At 33.3% G+C, this 20,399-nt stretch overlaps 1 protein-coding gene across 1 annotated transcript; it reads left to right on the top strand.

The window, feature by feature from the left end:
* The first annotated feature begins 1,195 nt into the window (after nucleotides 1-1,195).
* Nucleotides 1,196-12,453, top strand: LOC141649132 (protein FAR1-RELATED SEQUENCE 5-like). The gene is made up of 4 exons (XM_074457828.1): nucleotides 1,196-1,758; nucleotides 11,038-11,157; nucleotides 11,313-11,405; nucleotides 11,589-12,453. The coding sequence occupies exons 1-4, from the start codon at nucleotides 1,196-1,198 to the stop codon at nucleotides 12,451-12,453; spliced, it is 1,641 nt and encodes a 546-aa protein (XP_074313929.1).
* The last annotated feature ends 7,946 nt before the right edge of the window (nucleotides 12,454-20,399 follow it).

Raw genomic sequence — 20,399 nt, 5'->3', positions numbered from 1 at the left:
TTTATCAAATTGATGAAAACCCTAATTGCAAATTTCGATTTTATATAATTGATGAACCCTAATTGTAATCGTCAAAAATCAATTAATCAACCCTAATTGTAATCGTCAAAATGCAATAAACTCAAATTAATTAATCGAATCCGTAATGAAATTTGTAGATAAATGTTTTGCCTTAATCAAAATCAAAATGTAAATGTTTATGTAATGATTAATCGAAAAAAAATGAAAAAAAAAAATCAAAATCGAAATTAACTAACTCTAACTTGAGTAATCGAAAAAAAAGGAAAAAAATTTGCTGGTAAGGAGATTCGAGCACGTGTTGTTGTTAGTAAAGGGCTATTGTTTGCAAAGAGTATAGTAACCATCTAAGCTAGGGGTATCAGCACGTCAAAGTACCTATTACAATTCATTATATTGTTAAAAGTAAACCCTAAGTCGATTTTTAACCGCCTAATCAAAATAATTGTTTCCATGATTTTTAAAACTGCCTTATTTAAAAACAACCTCATTTACAAATTGCCTTATTTAAAATTTTGAATTTTATTTTTAACATTTCCTTATTAGAAAAGATTTTTGATTGATTTGTGGGATATTTTTTTAAATATTTTATCTTATTGTTGAGAGATTTTAGAGAAGATCTTCAATATTTTATCTTATTGTTGAGAAATTTTAGAAAAGATCTTCAATATTTTATTTGTGGTAGCAATAACATTAGAAGATTAAAAATAATAATCAATCAGTTTATAAGACATTTCACGTTTTGATGATCAAATTGCTATAGTTTGATCGAAAAAAAAAAACTCAAACTAAAATGGATTTTGATTTGAATGTTCCATGGGAAGAACAAAACAATGAATCAAGTAGTGATGACATTGTTATTTTCAATGATGATGTGAGTAACGATGTTACCAACGCAGACGATTTTGACGATGCTCCTCCAGTTGTTGAAGGAGGATGGGTTCAAAAGGTAGGAAATATGTTAAACACGGGCGGTAATGGCGATTCTTTAGAAGTTAATACTCCCACAAGAGGAATGTCTTTCGTGAATGGTGACGAGTTTGCTGCGTTTTCGTACCTATATGCGTATAAAAATGCCTTTTAACTTTTTGTTAGGTGTACTGAACTAGTGAAGAAGTACCAGCAAAGAGGTGTCAAGCGCAATGGTCTGGGGAAGAACTAACCTCATTTCTACATGATGAAGCGAATAAGATTATGTTGCACATGGGGGGCCAATCCGAACAAACAAAATGGGTTTAAAGACATTGCAAACTTTGAGAAATGCCAATTTGCAATAGAAGCATCGTTACAAAATGATTTTATTGTCATCGGCCAGTGTTCATTGGAGCACAATCACGAATTAAAACGTGAAAATACTCGTCACATGGTTAGTCACCGGATGTTTGACGAATATTTTAAAAGACAGGCCTTATTGAACGACGCTGTCGGTATTTCTATTGCTAATAACTTTCAAATTCTCGCTAGAGAAGCGGGTGGGCATGAAAATTTACACATCAACCAGCGTGACATACGGAATTTTCTTAATCAAGAACAAAGACGTAGTAGAATTAACGGGGATGCAGCGGCTTTGGAGGCACAATTTATTAAACTTAAGGAAGTCGATCCAGATTTTTACAACGCTATGGAGACGGATTTTGAAGGCAAGCTACTAAACGTGTTTTGGGCTGACGGACGTTATAGAGGAATGACAAAGGCATTTGGTGATGCAATTTCTTATGATGCTACATTTTGTGTTAACAGGTGACCAACTTATGTCATTTACTTAAGACATTTAGTTGGATTGTTTAATTAATGTTAATCAATTAGGGTTTGCTTCTTTCGAAATCACTACTATAAACAACATATCGATTAGGTTATTTCGAAATCAGTAGCTTTAGAAACCAGTTGTTAGCTTATTTCAAAATTAGCAGCTTTAAAAACCAGTTGTTAGCTTATTTCAAAATTAGTAGCTTTAGAAATCAGTTGTTTTCTTATTTCGAAAGTCATTTGTGTAGGAAATCTATATCTCTATACTTAACATATTCATATATGTGATGATTTTAATTTAGTCATAAAATTAAAAGATGATCTTATGCATGCAAACAATAAAAGATTTAAAGAAGAAATCATCATCATACATTGAGGATTTCGGATTTTATGGGCACAAGTGAGTTCTCCTACTCACTTGTTCTTGAGCTTCCTTAAGTGGATGAACAAGGATTCAAGTAGAGAATCCCTCCCAAGGATTTATACCCAAAGTAACAACTTAATAAAATTAATATTATTATTACTAGACAATATTAATTTTGTATAAAAATTGACCCAAAATATTATTTGATCTCTCAATAATTTCGGTTAAGAGAGAGGGAGGAGGAGGAAGATTTTATCTCACTAAAAATTCTTATTTTTAGATGATGAAAAAATGAATAATTGATGCACTAACTATTGGTAGTGTATATGGTAAAATAAGGAGAAAAACCCATGGTTTTCTCCTCTTGAAAAACTGGGTAGAAGGGGAAGGAAGGAGCCAATGCATGCACAAGGTTGTCTTCACAAGATTAAGTAGGGTTGCATGGCTAGGATTAGGAAGAAATGATTATGTTTACCACTAACATAATCAACATAATATATTCCTAATCATCCCCATTATTTCGGTTTATATGGATAAAATGGACTCTATTTTATCTTTGTCAAATTGTCAATTTGTCATATGTCACATGTCACATAAAATTGTTATGTATTTTTAATATATTAAAAATCAATGTATTAATAAAAATACATCATATACAAAAATCGACTTAGTAATTCATAATTACTTGTACCAAAATATTTTACCAATTATAAATCACAACATCTTGTATTTATAATAATTTATTCATTCAAATGCAATTGTTTCCATAAACAATAATTTCATCTAAGTAATTAAAACAATTTGATTACTTAGACCGTATCTTATTTAATCAAATTACAATGAGACACATAAATATTACTTCCAAAATTGTCCGTCAATTTTAAGTAATTTAATTAACCCGTATCGTCATACGATCAATTAAATGATCAATTAAGAGTGTTACCTTTTAGGTATGACCTAAGGGGATCAACTGATCACCACCGTCGCACGACAGTAATGTCAAACTCTAGTCAGCCAATCATTACCGATATGTGTGGACCAGTTGACAGTAAAATATTACTTCCCAATTGTATTCTTTAAAAAGAGACTTAAACATGTGATCATCATGATCAACAGTTGTGATCGCATTATTGTCGGAGGACACATATTCCAACAATCTCCCACTTGTCCTCGACAAGTGTGCGTCACCAATTCTCTTGTCCTATTACTATCTCTCACTCAATGCAAGGTGTCTTTCAGGTCGTACTTGCAAGTGATCATATCGAGAGTGGTTTCCTCGATCTGGAGAATAACTGATTGACCGAATTTATCTACCATAGATATCTACCGAGCGTGGCCACGCATTTCCAGTTCATTACTCCTCGAGTGGCCCTGAGATATTGTTATAACCCTGACTAGGGGTGGACAATTCCTATCGCACTCATTCCCTTCGATTAGCCACAGCCATTATAACCCAAAATATGCCCATTTGACCCCATTTACGAAGGTCGTAGTAACACAAATCAAAGTTAATCTGAATTTGTGCCATCTTAGGTGAATATTCTTTAGTCAAAAGAATCGACTCATTAGAATACTATAGTAGCTCTCGCCACGACCAGGCTATATAAATTTGCCAGAACTCTATAAGCGGTCATAAGGCCCGACAAAGTGTTCCTAACAATCTGCCTATGTGATCGACTAGTCATTCTCATATGACTCCATGGCACTTGAACTTGCCATCAATCGCATCACATTCTAGTCACTTCGAGACGTCACCTCATACAAGTAACTATGAGCGAATACAATGCTAATCAATGTTCACTTTAACGGGGTTCAATCGTCTCTACAACCCGTTTGGATGTAACAAAGTATAAGGTGAGTTAATAATAACTCAAACGACAAATGTCGACATCACATTCGGGTAGTCAATACCATATTACAACCTTGTGATGCATATCGTAAGTGTGTAAATACTTGTTGATTGCAATAGAAGTTTAACATACCATGTGTCCATGTGTTCAAACTTCTTATAATCGCATTTTCCTTTACGTTCATGTTATCTTTCATAGCATGAACCTTACCAAGTACACATATAGGTTCCCAACCTTGGTATGGGTTCTTTATCTTGAAAGAACTTCCCTGTCGATTATCACATAACCAATGAATTTGCGGTGAATGATATAACTTGTACTGATCAAGTACTCCACCCACTCATAATGCACTAGGTAAATGTTTTGCAGAGTCTTGCAACAATTGTTAAGATGATTAGTCTAGCACTTCTCACAAGTCCTAGCTTATTAGAAAATATTAGTTTTGAGTAACTTCTTACTTCAACTAAGTACTTTTACAAACCTTTTATTTCTCCTTTTAGCTTGAAAGGCTTAGGATTTTCATAAATCCTTACGTGTTGTTTGAACTTTAATATGTGAAACCTCTTGACACATAACAGTGTTCTCATTCCAACATCAAATCGCTCATCGGATTCTCCTCGAGAATTCATTACGTTTCTTCTATGGCTTGCCAATGATTCATCATGCTCTTATGCATATGATTCATTATTGGACATGTGCATGATTATTCTAATGGCGGAAACATTAGTAACTAATAATCATGAGATCAACCATTCTTAGGTTCAATGAACGACCATGACTGCTAATGGCAATTCCATTTTCATTGACATGAATAACCTATGTTTCTCGTTGATTCAATGTGTATATCTCAATACTTATCCAACATCTCATGATGTAATTGGATTCGTCATAGTCCATTTTCATCCAGAATTGAAAACTCAAATACTTCTTTGTGAAGGACATTCTCAATGAGTTAGTGAGTTATAAATTTTACAAGATGATTGCTCCCACTAAATTCCATGTCTTCACATGATAATTTCTAAACTCCCACTTAATTCCACATGTTTCGAAATTGACTACTCAATCGAAACATTTTCAAGAATTGAAATATATTTTGCTTTGCCAAGTTATTAAGATAAAACCATATATGTTCCCATCATATCCTTTCAAAATACCTATTTTGAAGAGGTCTCATCTTAACCTTATGGAAAGAGATTTTAATCTCTAACTCATTCATTTTATAATGATGCAAAGTAATGTCATTATTTAACTATGTATAATATCTAATACACGTCCTTCAAAGTACCCTTTTCGGAAGGAGGTTTAACCATCTTATTTTCATAATGAGGTTAAGTAATGACATTAGCGTGGTTAATACGTAACTTAGCTATTGTGGATATCGGTATATCAATCCTTGCAACTTTTAGTCATAAATCTCATTTATTTTCTAGTATGTAACTTTGATTCATTTAGGCTCTTAAGTAAATATCAATATTGAAACTATTGGTCAAAGATATCATAAACTAGTCAATTAATACTTTACATTAGTCATTCTTCTTCCAAAATTTTCTTTTGGTCTCCTCGTGTAGTTATCTTGAGAACATATTCTTTTGATTACTTCACTTGGTCTCTTTTGTCATGTAGATCTATTCGAGACCATAGATCTCATCTATTCGTGTATACTATTTGAATAGATATACCTCTATTCAAATCATTCTTCCTTGCGTAGATCTCATTTACACAAATTTTTTCTTGGTGTTCTTTGTGTCTTCATTTTTCTCCCACTCTATCTTTAGAATAAATACACTAGAGATTCAAAGATAGCTTATGAGACACAAATAATGATTTTGAAGTATAAGGAGGACTATCACATAGGTTGACTAGTTGTTTTAAATTTGATAAGTGTACTTTGTGATTGACATTCCTTTAGGAGAGTTCATCAACTCAATCATCACTTTATAATTGATCATATACAAGCCTTAAACTTGTGGACATATAATGAATCCCATCATTATAGTTGTTTATTAGATCACTTTAAGTGAATGATCATATGTTTCTATGAGCAAGCGGATAAAGACGAATTTTAGAACAAGGATAAAATACGATAAAACGGGTGACTTGGGTTGCAAACTAAGCCACCATTATCCAAAATACAACCAATATCCAAAATACATTTCCATGTCGAACACGAAAATCAAAAGGTTCTAAAATCCGAAACATAAATTAAAATAAGACAATAAAAAGACAAGCTTCATGGAAGCTACTCCTAGCTTCTCGATGGTTTCTCAAGCTTGCTTTTCTTTTCCCTTGTCCTTGCTTGGTGGAGGCCCTATTTACAATAAAAAGGGGATACATTATCACAACTTTGTATCACAATACCATAGTTGAATTAGAAACATAAAAGAAAGGATAGACATTTACCTACTGGAGTGATCTTTCCAGCTTTGATGTCACCAAGATATTTGGAACAATTTCTTTTCCAATGTCCAACACCATTACAATAATGGCATTTATCAAGAGGACCCTTCTTGATCTTGGAAGTGCTAGCTTCATAAGTCTTAGCTTTGGTGAAAGTGGGAGCTTGCTTCTTACCCTTCTTCCCATTCTTCTTGAACTTCCCCTTGCTTTTGGTGCTAATGTTAAGCACATCCTTAGGTGGGTTCACATTTAACCCCATGTCTCTTTCGGCTTGCACAAGTAACTTGTGCAACTCTTCAAGAGACACGTCCTTGTCTTGCATGTTAAAATTCACCCGGAATTGAACATATGCCTTGACTTTGGATAAGGAGTGTAGAATCCTATCTACAATGAGTTCTTTGGGGATTTCAACTTTTTGAATCTTCAAAGTCTCGACTAGCTCCATTAATTTGAGCACATGAGGGCTAACCTTTTGGCCCTCTTTGAAGTCGAGATCAAAGAATGTCGCGGCCGCCTCATATTGGACGATCCGCGGAGTTTGTGAAAACATTGTCACAAGCTTGGAATAGATTTCATTAGCGGTGCCCATCTTAAAGGCTCTCCTTTGGAGATCCGCCTCCATCGCAAAGATCAACACATTTTTCATTGCGGCGGACTCCTTATGGTAAGCCTCATATGCTTCCCTAGTGGCGGCGGTCTACCTAGTGTTAGGTTCGGGTGGAGAGGCCTCGGTAAGGTAACGAAGCTTGTCGTCACCTTGGGCGGCTAATTTGAGTTGGGCATCCCAATCGGAGAAATTTGACCCATTCTTTTCAAGTTTACAACGATCCATGAAGTATCGGAGCCATGAAGTATTAGTGAGGGCGTGGCGTTGGCGTTTGGATTGGCCATTGTTATGAGAAATAAAAGCGGTCTACAAAACAAAATAGAAGGAATAAAACATATGTCGTTTTCAAAATAATAATAATACTCGTAAAAATTAATTTAAACAAGTTTTATTGCATTTATCTAGTGACCTCTACCCAACTTAGATAAATGATTCCAAGATCCAAATTCATATTAACTTGGGCACGGTAGGGCCGATTCATCCCTTATCAATATAACTCGGTGGATTAACACTTTAATCGATTCTACTTTTAGAACTCTTGATTGATAAAATTACATTAACATTTATCTTTAGCCCGGAACACATGCGACTACTGTCACGAATACTTCCGTTGAGCTCAATCCAAATTTCGAATAAATGTGTCCATGATCCAAATCCACATCAACTTGGGCACGGTAGGGCCGATTCATCCCTTATCAACATGAATTCGGTGGATAGACATTTATCACCCACTTCCCCTACGTAACAAGGTTTGTACCCCGGTAGGGCCGAGTGCACTCCCTCGCGAAATAGGTTTTCATGGTTTCTACTTTTTGGTAAGGCTATGTCTCAATTGATTATTTTAGCGAGAGGTCATGTCAATTTATTATCTGTCACGTTTTAAGTGAACTAAAGCGGTGAACGACGATAATTCTAATTGACACGGTCGATAAACTCGATTAAGAGATGATGCATATTTTAGTTATGGCGATTTAGCGATGCATGCAACATATAAATAAAAAATGCAAAGCATAAATTAAATCCTAGTATGGCCTTCCTAAAATAGAAAATCTAATTAACTATTACATATTCGGAAACCAACTCCATTGGTCCCAAACTTCGGTTTTGGCACGCATATCGAGGTAACACCGTCTTTATGTATCGCCTTCTTGTGTGACACCGTCTTCAAGGAACTCCGGAATAATTAAATTACATAACAAATTACATAATTTCCTATTATACATTTGTAATTAAAATAAAATAAAACTATTAAATTACAAAACGGTGATACGAGATCACAATAAATTACAACCGAATCGATATTCCCATACATTTCGGGTAATACCAATTAAAAACTAAGGCCATACTAAGTAAAATTACATAATTCAAAATTACATAAAAATAAAATTATGACAATCATAAATAAAATGCAGCATTATAATATGTATGAACATGCCCAATTTTATGCTAAATCGCCTTTAAGGAGCCAATATCGTATATTTAACGGTTTTTACGGATTTGCGTGATTCAACCTTTTAAAATCACAATAAATTACATAAAATCATATTTATGCACAAGTTAATTACCCTAACCAACTTAGGACTCAAAATTAGTCTCCACTAACTATTTGACTATAATTAACTTATATTACTTAAAATTGTTCATTAGTGGACTCAAAATTACAATAAAAATGCTATAAACTTCAAATAAATCACAAAAATTTCAAATAAATTCAAAATTTGAAATTTAAACTCATGAACATTCTGGAAAAATACCATGACAGTCATAATGTTCAAAAACTTAGGTTAAAATTTCGAAATATTTATCAGAAAAAACTATGTTGCGGTTTATCGGATTTATCAATTATAATCATAAAAACATGAGAAAAATTATATTCATCAACTTTTCAATTTTAGATCTGAAAAAGATAATAAAATGCAACATGTGACATTTTTCCTTAGTCATGAAGTATGTTTTAGCAATTATTCACTAATTAAGTTACTATTTATGCTATTTTTCATCAAAAATTCATAAATCATGCATGAAGACTTCATTATAGCCTATTATTTTACACACATCTTGTAAAATTGCATGTGACAACATATTAAATTTATATGACCAGATTCGAAATTTATCTCATATTAACCTATTTTTCATTTAAGTTCGATTTTTATCATGAAAAATCCATATTTCGAGCATAAGAACTCCAAAAATTATGAAACTTTAGAGGTAATATAAAAATAATATATGTGAAAACATATCCAAAAACCACTGTAAAATTCGAAGTTTAGCTAATGTTAGTCGGAAAATGACATTTTAAATATAAAATCACATTTTTAATGCCATTATTATATAAGATGAACAATAAAAATCCATAAATTAACCAAAATATCCTAAATACATTTTAGGATCAGAAACTTTAACATGCATAATTTATTTCGTGATATATCATAATAACACAAATTTACAAGTTTTATATGTTAATCGTATAACTCGGAAAAACTATAACCGATTTGCATGCAAACAACCAAGGCTCTTGATACCGCTTGTAGGAAATCTATATCTCTATAATTAACATATTCATATATGTGATGATTTTAATTTAGTCATAAAATTAAAAGACGATCTTATGCATGCAAACAATAAAAGATTTAAAGAAGAAATCATCATCGTACATTGAGGATTTCAGATTTTATGGGCACAAGTGAGTTCTCCTACTCACTTGTTCTTGAGCTTCCTTAAGTGGATGAACAAGGATTCAAGTAGAGAATCCCTCCCAAGGATTTATACCCAAAGTAACAACTTAATAAAATTAATATTATTATTACTAGAACAATATTAATTTTGTATAAAAATTGACCCAAAATATTATTTGATCTCTCAATAATTTCGGTTAAGAGAGAGGGAGGAGGAGGAAGATTTTATCTCACTAAAAATTCTTATTTTTAGATGATGAAAAAATGAATAATTGATGCACTAACTATTGGTAGTGTATATGGTAAAATAAGGAGAAAAATACATGGTTTTCTCCTCTTGAAAAACCGGGTAGAAGGGGAAGGAAGGGGCCAATGCATGCACAAGGTTGTCTTCACAAGATTAAGTAGGGTTGCATGGCTAGGATTAGGAAGAAATGATTATGTTTACCACTAACATAATCAACATAATATATTCCTAATCATCCCCATTATTTCGGTTTATATGGATAAAATGGACTCCATTTAATCTTTGTCAAATTGTGAATTTGTCATATGTCACATGTCACATGTCACATAAAATTGTTATGTATTTTTAACATATTAAAAATCAACGTATTAATAAAAATACGTCATATAAAAAAATCGACTTAGTAATTCATAATTACTTGTACCAAAATATTTTACCAATTATAAATCACAACATCTTGTATTTATAATAATTTATTCATTCAAATGCAATTGTTTCTTTAAACAATAATTTCATCTAAGTAATTAAAACAATTCGATTACTTAGACCGTATCTTATTTAATCAAATTACAATGAGACACGTAAATATTACTTCCAAAATCGTCCGTCAATTTTAAGTAATTTAATTAACCCGTATCGTCATACGATCAATTAAATGATCAATTAAGAGTGTTACCTTTTAGGTATGACCTAAGGGGATCAACTGATCACCACCGTCGCACGACAGTAATGTCAAACTCTAGTCAGCCAATCATTACCGATATGTGTGGACCAGTTGACAGTAAAATATTACTTCCCAATTGTATTCTTTAAAAAGAGACTTAAACATATGATCATCATGATCAACAGTTGTGATCGCATTATTGTCGGAGGACACATATTCCAACAATTTGGTGTGGCAATTAGGGCATTATTGAAATAATTAGGGCATTATAGAAATAATTAGGGCTTTTTCGAAATAATTAGGGCATTTTCGAAATAATTATGTAATGATTACAATTCTTAATTAGTAGCTTTATAGTAGTGATTATAATTCGAAATCAGTAGCTTTAGAACTCACGTTTCCCTAGCTAAAAGCATCCCTCGGGTACAAAATTTATGTTTAATTTACGTAACTTATGTTTTAATTATAGGTACAAAATACCCTTTACTCCATTTGTTGGCGTAAATCATCACGGTAGTACTATTGTGCTTGCCGCCGCTTTGGTTTCACATGAAGATGCGGAAAGCTTCACTTGGATTTTTAGAAAATGGTTAGACTGTATGGGTAGAGCTCCATCGCTTATACTCACGGATCAATACAGGGGAATTGGTAAGGCTATGAAGGACGTATTTGCTAATACTCGTCACCGTTTGTGTCTTTGGCACATGATGGTTAATGCAACAAAGAACTTGGGAAGTTGTGCAGGTACCAAGAGATTATTGTTGACCTTTGGAAAATTATTGACGACAGTGCAGATAGCGATGACTTTGAGGAGGCATGGCATCATTTTGTCACTAAGTATGATATTCACGAAAATGGTTGGATCATAGACTCTTTTGAAAAATGATATTCGTGGGTGCCATTGTATTGGAGGGACATGTTTTGTGCAAGTATGTCATCTACGCAAAGAAGTGAACAGACGAACCGATTATTCAAGACATACGTCAATGTTGAAACTACTCTGTTCAAATTCTTTGATAGTTATCAAAATGCACTCAGGTCCACGGTCGAGGATGAATTAAAGTTTAACTTTGCTTGTGACGAAAGACCGTCTCCTTATAATAAGACAATCATAGCTGAGGAAGTCTTCCAAAGGGCTTACACAAATAACATGTTCAGAGAGGTGAAGGATGAGGTAAACGGTCTTATACACACCAAGGCCGAGTCTCATTTGAACATTGGGAATTTATCTTCGTTTAATGTAACGGATGAGGTGACAACACCATTTTGGAACCGTCGAGAGAAAAGGTACAATGTTACGGTGAACTTGGACTTTGGTGAGTTTAATTGTACTTGTAAACTTTTCGAGTTTCAAGGTATATTGTGTAGGTATATTATTCGTGTACTACAGCTGAAGAAAGTGCAGTTTATTCCCGACAAGTACATTTTGAATCGATGGCGAAAGGACTTGGTTCGGGGTTATGAGCACCTTCCTGTTGGGTACTACAATCATGGTGAGTCTGAACGACTCAAGCGATCTCTTGCGGTCACGATGAAGAAAGACTACATATATAGGCTGACATTACATGATGATGAGATGTATGCCTTATATGAGGCTGAATCAGCCAAGGTGGTTAAGGCATTAGCGGCGCATGTCGGCATTGAGACACTCAACGAAATGGGAGCAGGCTCCGATGTAACAAGGGTGTGGGGCCGTAAAAGATTACAACCGAAGGAGAACAACCTACGCCACATGGTACGGAACGTACCTCCTCCTACGGAAGGCGCCTTGAGAGACCCCGTTGATAAAAGAGGTGCAGGTAGAGGTTCTAGGCCTAGGCAAAAGAAAGTAAGGAGAGCTGTAAACTTCGACGAAACAGGTCCTTTGCAACAAACACCGCGGTGAAGAAGGGCCAGTACAACCACGCCTCATAACACTCAATAGAATTTAGCTCAATTTTTTTTATGGCTACATTTGGATACAATTTTAAGACTGTTTGTTTTATACAATTTTGTGTGTTAAATTCATGGTTATATTTGGTTAGTTTCAATTATTTTTGTTGTTGATTGTTATAGTTGAATAAAATTGACCATCTATTTTACGAAATTGGTACTAGTTTGAACGAAATTGGGTTTACTTTGCACAAATTAGACCGTCTATTTTACGAACTTGCTAATAATTTGCACGAAATTGACAATGATTTGAACGAAATTCTTTGATAGACGATTTTGCTGCTCAATTTGTGCGACTATTGAAAATAAAGCAACATAAGCATAACCATCTTCAATTTGTGCGACTTTGCTACTCAATCTGTGCGATTTTGCTGCATATAATGATGATCGTCTATTCGTCTTTTGAGCATAGAAAAAATTCGTCCTTTCAATTTTAAAAAATCACTTTACTTAAATCATTGGCCATCTGCCTTACGAGCAAGAAGTGAAAAAATTCGTCCTTTCAATTTTAAAAAATCAGACTGAAATATTGAAAAGACGATTAATGATTATGTTCATCTCCATACTCAACCAAAATCACTTTAACCCTTGGTCTTCTAAGTTAGTACCAAAATCAAATATTGTAAAAAGCATGTGACAACTAATGATTATGCTCATCCCCATACTCAACCATGGAAGATAAACACTTGGCAAATGAATTACTTCAATATGCAAAACCGATATTGAACCAAAATTAGCGAAAATGAACGAAATTTAACGGAATTTAGCGAAATTGAACCAAATTAGCACGAAATAGTACCATCCGATTAATCTGATTACAAGACGGAAAACCATCCGATTAATCTGATTACAAGCGATTTACATGAAAATACAGATCAATTATTTACTGCATCAACCCTATAAGTGGGATATATTATCCGATTACACAACAACTAATACGACACAAGACGGAAGATTATACAACCCTAAAACTTCATCAACCCTGTTGCATGAACCATCTTCATCACCAGAAGACAAAACGTAATATTATACGACCATGTTAACAAAAAAAAAAAAAAAACCAGTTGCATCATCTGATCCAAATTAGCCCGCCATGCAAACTTAACATAAACCGTATACAACCAAACAAAAAACGATATTAATACCGAAAACTTCATCAAACCTTTTGCATGAACTAAAAATTAAAACCATATTCATGGACAATATTTACCATCGTCTTCTTCTGCCTTCTTCTCCACTCTTTTCTTGCATTCCGCCCAACCATACGCCCATGACTTACAAACCCGAGTCATTGCTATTTTTTGCCAAGATCCACACCTAGGTATAATGTAGAATGACATTATGTCATTGCATGAACCAACCAAAAACGCGGATGAACTTTCATCAGTCCCTTCAATTTTAGGCGCTTTGTCGAGTTTAGTTATTGCATGCGGGATTGGGTACTCCATTTTAGGTTGAGCAAAGATCGACCAACCAAGCCCTCCGTCTTCAACTTGAGTCATATTTTGTTTGAGTTTAATAATTTAGGGTTAGAGATGAGGGTTTTTTTTTATTAATTTTTTTAAAGTGCCGGTTTAAGGGAGGAAGAGGAAGAAGGAAAGAAGAAGATGAAATGCAGGAAGATGATTGGGGAGGGTCGGCACTTTCCGTTTTTTATAGGGACTTTTTAAAAAAAAAAAATTAAAATTGTAAACAAGTAGTAGGGTATTAGGATGATATTTTAGGTTTTCCTTTTTTGTAGTATAAATAGAAGATTTTTGGTTTTATTTTTTATATTATAATATATACTAACTAGTATAATATTTTTTAATGTCGATATTGTCGACACTAACCTATAATCGGAACTAGTTAGTTCCTAATTTACGTAAAATGTCGATAGTAAGCTATAATCGAACTAGTAAATAAGTAATTACGTAAAATGTCGATAGTATGCTATAATCGGAACTAGTTAGTGCCTAATTACATAATATGTCGATATTAAGCTATAATCGGAACTAGTTAGTTCCTAATTTACGTAAAATGTCGATAGTAAGCTATAATCGTAACTAGTTAGTTCCTAATTACATAATATGTCGATAGTAAGCTATAATCGGAACCAGTTAGTTCCTAATTTACGTAAAATGTCGATAGTAAGCTATAATCGGAACTAGTTAGTTCCTAATTACATAATATGTCGATAGGAAGCTATAATCGGAACTAGTTAGTTCCTAATTACATAATATGTCGATACTAAGCTATAATCGGAACTAGTTAGTGCCTAATTACTTAATATGTCGATAGTAAGCTATAATCGGAACTAGTTAGTGCCTAATTACATAATATGTCGATAGTAAGCTATAATCGGAACTAGTTAGTGCCTAATTACATAATATGTCGATAGTAAGCTATAATCCGAACTCGTTAGTGCCTAATTACATAATATGTCGATAGTAAGCTATAATCGGAACTAGTTAGTGCCTAATTACATAAAATGTCGATAGTAAGCTACAATCGGAACTAGTTAGTACGTAATTACGTAAAATCAAACTTAGAAACCCTAAACACTATATTCTAAACCCCAACCCCTATATTCTAAACCCTAAATCCTATATTCTAAACCCTAAACCCTAAACCCTATATTCTAATCCCAAACAAGTAAATTCAGTTTTACGCCAATTGTGTGAAATTCAAAATTTCTAACTTAGTTTAAATTTAAATTATTCAATTTTGCGTCAATGGTGTCAAATTTGGTCAAAAAAAAAAATCAAATGAATGTGTCTATGCAGAATCGAACACGGGTTGACCTATGCTATGTGTGACTATTAGAAAACAGTTGAGCAATGGGTATCAGCATGATTACTAAACAATTAAATTACAATATATACTAAATCGAATTTAAGTTTATTGAATTAGTAACATATATTTTCCGTTTTTAATTTGATTCACGCAATATTCTATCTTCTTTTTAACTTGATTCATGCAATATTCTATGATCTTATATATAATTATTCAATTCTAATTATTTCAATCATATCTATTTATTATATATTTTTTTTTCAATATATTTAATTTCAATATCCTAAATACTAGGATTTACGTGAATTGGTGGGAAAATATGGCGGAAAAAAAATGGAGTGAAAATTTTGGAGGGAAACATTCCGATTGCACTCTATATAAATACACAAATTGCTAGATGTTACCTCTATTCCCAAATCAAACTCATAAGAAACATAAAAGACATTCAATTACATCAAAACTTTTAACTTATTGTCATGGCTAATCATATTCAATATGCAATGTTAGATAGAGAGATTGCCATGAAAAGGAAGGCTCATGTTAGGGATTTGTTGGAGACAAGGATGTTCGTAAGGGAAATATTAAACCTTGTCGAAGACAAGAGTAAAATTGAGGATGTTATAGCCCGTACTCGGTGTAAAACCATAGAATACATCTACGAAGAAGAGTTCAACGCCAAATATTCGACATCGCTACCCGAGGATAACCTGAAGTGGCGCCAAGTAGGGCAACGTGAGTACCTACCAATGCCAGTTGCCGATGATATACTCGTTAGGGTTGAAGGAGGGGACGATAATTTTGACGCCCCTACTACTCCCCCTCCAACGAATCCACAATGGAGGTCAAGAGGAAGATATGGATTGGTTGGAAACAGCATAAGGCGTCTACAATTCTAGCGTTTAGTTAGTTTTTAGCATTTCGTTTTCTAATTTTCAAGTATGATTACCACGGTTTTTAGTTTCATTTTATATTTCTTGTAAGCGTTTCATTTTATTCCAATAAATTATTTACTTATTTAGTTTTTTTCTTTTACATTATTGTTTTTAGTTTATTTAAATTTTAAAATAAAAACAACAACAACAAAGAGTACTGAAAATTACAAACCCTTATTAGACGAGGATTAAAGGGAATATGAATTGGGGAGATTGAAAATTAAAAACCCTGATTTTCGAATTCTGAATTAGAATAACTCGAAATTTACAATTTCAAAATCAATTACCCTAATTTGAAGAACAACTAGCCTAATAAACTTGTGTTAATCAAAAGTATGAACCCTAATTGAGGTAGTATTTTAGCAGCTAATCGAAATAATTAGGGCATTATGAAATAAATAAAAAAAAGTTGTGGCTATAAGGATTCAAACACGGGTTGACTTGGCCTAAATCTACTCCTAAAAATCAAATAAGGGAGATCTTCCACCCAAAATCTCTCAACAAAAAGATAATATTCCTAAAATCAAGCAAGAATTTTTTTAAAAAAAGGATATTTTGTCAAATAAAACCGAAGTTTTTTTAAATTAGGCAATTATTAAATTTAAGAAAGTTATTGCCTAAAATCAAGCTAATAATATTTTTTTAGAAAAAGGAAAGTTTTACAAATTTAAAAAAAGAAATTTGTAAATAAGGAAATTATTCGAATTAGAGTTCAATAACGTTTACATTTCGAAATCAATTAAAAGAATAGATTCATAATATAATGAATTGTAATTAGTAAATGTATGTGCTGATACCCCTAGCTTAGTTGGTTACTAGTTTGTTTGCAAACATTTACTTGCTTCTAATATCAACCCGTGTTCGAACTTTTACAACAACAACTTTTTTTTTTCTTTTTTCTCACCTTTATGCCCTAATACTACCTCAATTAGGGTTCATACATTTGATGAACATAACTTAATTTCGTTCTAATTAAACGAACAAAATTAAGGTTATTTGATTTTGACAAATTGCATTAGGGTTGATCAAATAATTGATCGATTTTCATTAATTAAATTAGGGTTCGTCAAAATTTGTCCCCTTTTCCCCTAATTCGAATTTAACTGGTTAAGAATAAGGCTAATTCGATTAATAGTATTGAATTAGATTTTAATTACTCCAATGCTAGGGTTAATACGATTTTTAATGATTAGGATTACAATTTGATTGATAAAAACTGATTTCAATAAACTGAATTACGGTTCTTCATTTTGATTAGGGTTCATAATATTTTTCCCCATTTTTCCCCTAATTCGATTTTAAATGATTAAGAATAACGCTAATTCGATTAATAGAATTAAAATTTGATTAATAATGCTAGGGTAATTCGATTTACATTGATTAGGATTACATCTTGATCAATAAAAATTGATATGATCAAATGAGTTAGGGTTCATCAATCCAATGAAATTAGGGTTCATACGATTTTGATTGATAAAGAATACAATTAGAGACGTCTAAAATAATTAACAATAATACTTGTTAATATTAACAATTCAAAATAAAATAAAAACAATAATAATAAATCACAATTGTAAAACAAAGGAAATTAAAAATTACCCAAAATATAGCTAACTACATGTGGTTAGCAAGTTAACTAGGTAGGTGTAATTACTAATATAACCCTTAATTAACTACATATGATTCAATCTAGTTTGCCACATGGCGCAATTTTATTCGTCGTGTATGAGATTTTCATACACCTCTAGTTTGCCACATGGCGCAATTTTATTCGTCGTGTATGAGATTTTCATACACCTCGTGTATGAGTAGCCTTTTTGCGGATTTTATGTAATTGGATTGCTATAATTTTGGTAGGAATTTAGAGATGGGGTTGTTACCAAACAAACAAAAGTGAAGTGAACAGTGAAGAATGAGCAGCAGTCGCCAGCAAGACAAATATATAGAGTTAAAAACGTACTTTGCCACTTTGGCTATTCGCATGACTCTCACTCACCTTTCCAAGACATCCCATGTTTTAGTATACCAATGTATACTAGTGATACTACACATGACCCATGACTCTCGGACTACTTAGATGAAGAGCACCCATAATATGAAGTCTTCTTTTAGCACTTTTTTTTTCTTTAAGAGGATGTCCTCTCTATTATAGAGCATGTAAGAAAATTCTCTACTTTTTCTAATTATAAAGGAAGTATAACATTAACCTTTAGAGCACCCACAATAGGGAGGATTGAGCCTCCTCTTAACCCTCTCTCTCCTCTAAGAGGCCATCCTCTATTTTGTGGGAACTATGTTGGGTATCCTCTTGTATAGAGGAAGATGAGTGCTTCCTCTACTTTAAGAGCATCCACATTGAAGAGGATTGACAATCCTCTTAGATGAGAGATGGTGCTAAGAGGATGTCCTCTTCAATGTGGCAACATCTTTTTTACATCCTCTTTGAAGAGGAAGAGGAAGACATCCTCTATAAATGGAGGATGTCCTTGCCTTGACCCATGTGCCATACAAGAGAGAAAAAAGGTGGAAATAGAGAGGAAGTGAGGATCCTCTTTGATGTGGAGAAAAAGAGAGGAAGAGGATGAAGTAAGTGGAATGTGTGGTAGAGTAAAGAGACAGTGATGTGTCCAATGAGAAAATTAAAAAAAATGAAAGAGAGGAAGATGACCTCCTTTTCATTGTGCATGCCCAGTAGAGAAAATGAGACATAGGCCCTTGTGCCCACAAACTAAGAGCATGTACAATAGAGAGGATTGTGTCTCCTCTTAGCACACTCTCTTCTCTTAAGAGGAGATCCTCTCTATTGTGGAACTAAGGTAGAGGATCAACTTAGTAAGTGGATGAAGAAGTCTTCCTCTAATTTTAGAGGAAGTTGTGTCTTGGCCCTTGTGCTATTCAACCAATCAATGTTGTCATATATTATTATTTTCTTATATTTTTTTTTAAAAAATTAAAGGTTAAAGTGTAGTGATTAATATAAGAGGGAAAGGAAGCTTTCCTCTTCATTGTGGAAAAATATAAGAAAAATATAGAGGAAGAGGATGAACATAAGAGTATCCACATTGAAGAGGATGGATCATCCTCTTAGCACTCTCTATCATCTAAGAGGATGTCCTCTTCAATGTGGGTATATACTCTTAGCATCCTATTTGAAGAGGAACAAGAAGCCTTCCTCTATTTTTAGAGGAAGTACAACCTTGGCCATTGTGCCTACTAGTCATCCCTCATCTACCATGTGTCATGTAATTTTTTTATTTTTTTATTTTTTTGGTTATAAAAATTTGAGAGAGGATGAATAAGAGGATCCTCTTTGATGTGTGAAAAAAATAGAAAAAATGTTAAGAGGAGGATGAAGATAATGGGAAATGAGGTGTAAAAAAAAAATAGAAGAAAAGAAAAGAAATAAGAGGAAGAGGACATACTCTTCAATGTGTATGCTCAATGAGGTGGCTAAAATGTGAATGAGGTGTCAAGAAAATAGAAGGGGATAAGAGGATCAAAAGCTCCCCTCTATAGTACATGCTCTAATGTTTATTTGCCATATGGATAATATTTTAATTTATAATTTTTATTTACAGTGGGGTTAAATCTATCCCAATGAGCCGTCTATCGAATCGTTGCAATTGATGTTCGGTCCCGAAGAGAGGGAAGAGATCTGCAGAAAGTAGGTTTTTATGATCCAATAAAAAATCAAACTTATTTAAATGTTCCTGCTATTCTAGCTATTTTGTGAAACAAAAAAGGAGCCCCACCACAGCTGTATGATGTGCTAAAGTTCCATTAAAGAGCGTACTCAACTGCGCAAACCCCCGGCCCGCACCGTCGTATCATTGCGTTTTCCCGGGATTTTTTCTTGTCAGAAAGAAACAAATAAAAAATTTCACTTCGAATTTCGGACCTCAACATCCTGCTGCTCATGGTGTTTCACGATTAGAGTCCTATAGGGAAGCGGTGGTCAAACCAACCCTGCTTTTTGGGGAATGAAGGGGACATTCTTTGTTGGCAGGACGAACCACCGATTTACAAATCTTATTAACCACAGAATTTAGTGAGCGGCGCCAAATCTTTTTATGGATTGGTTTTTGTCAACAAATCACATGAATTCCATCCAAATATTTCTGCTAATATTTTACGTGTTTTTATAGAATCTAATGAGAATAAAAAAGAGAAGATTTTTTCTTTTTCTTCCTTA

This window comes from Silene latifolia, chromosome 3 (genome assembly GCF_048544455.1).
Source record: "Silene latifolia isolate original U9 population chromosome 3, ASM4854445v1, whole genome shotgun sequence".
Taxonomy (NCBI): domain Eukaryota; kingdom Viridiplantae; phylum Streptophyta; class Magnoliopsida; order Caryophyllales; family Caryophyllaceae; genus Silene; species Silene latifolia.
The sequence above is the reverse complement of the archived record's forward strand: the minus strand, read 5'-3'. Positions and strand labels throughout refer to the sequence as shown.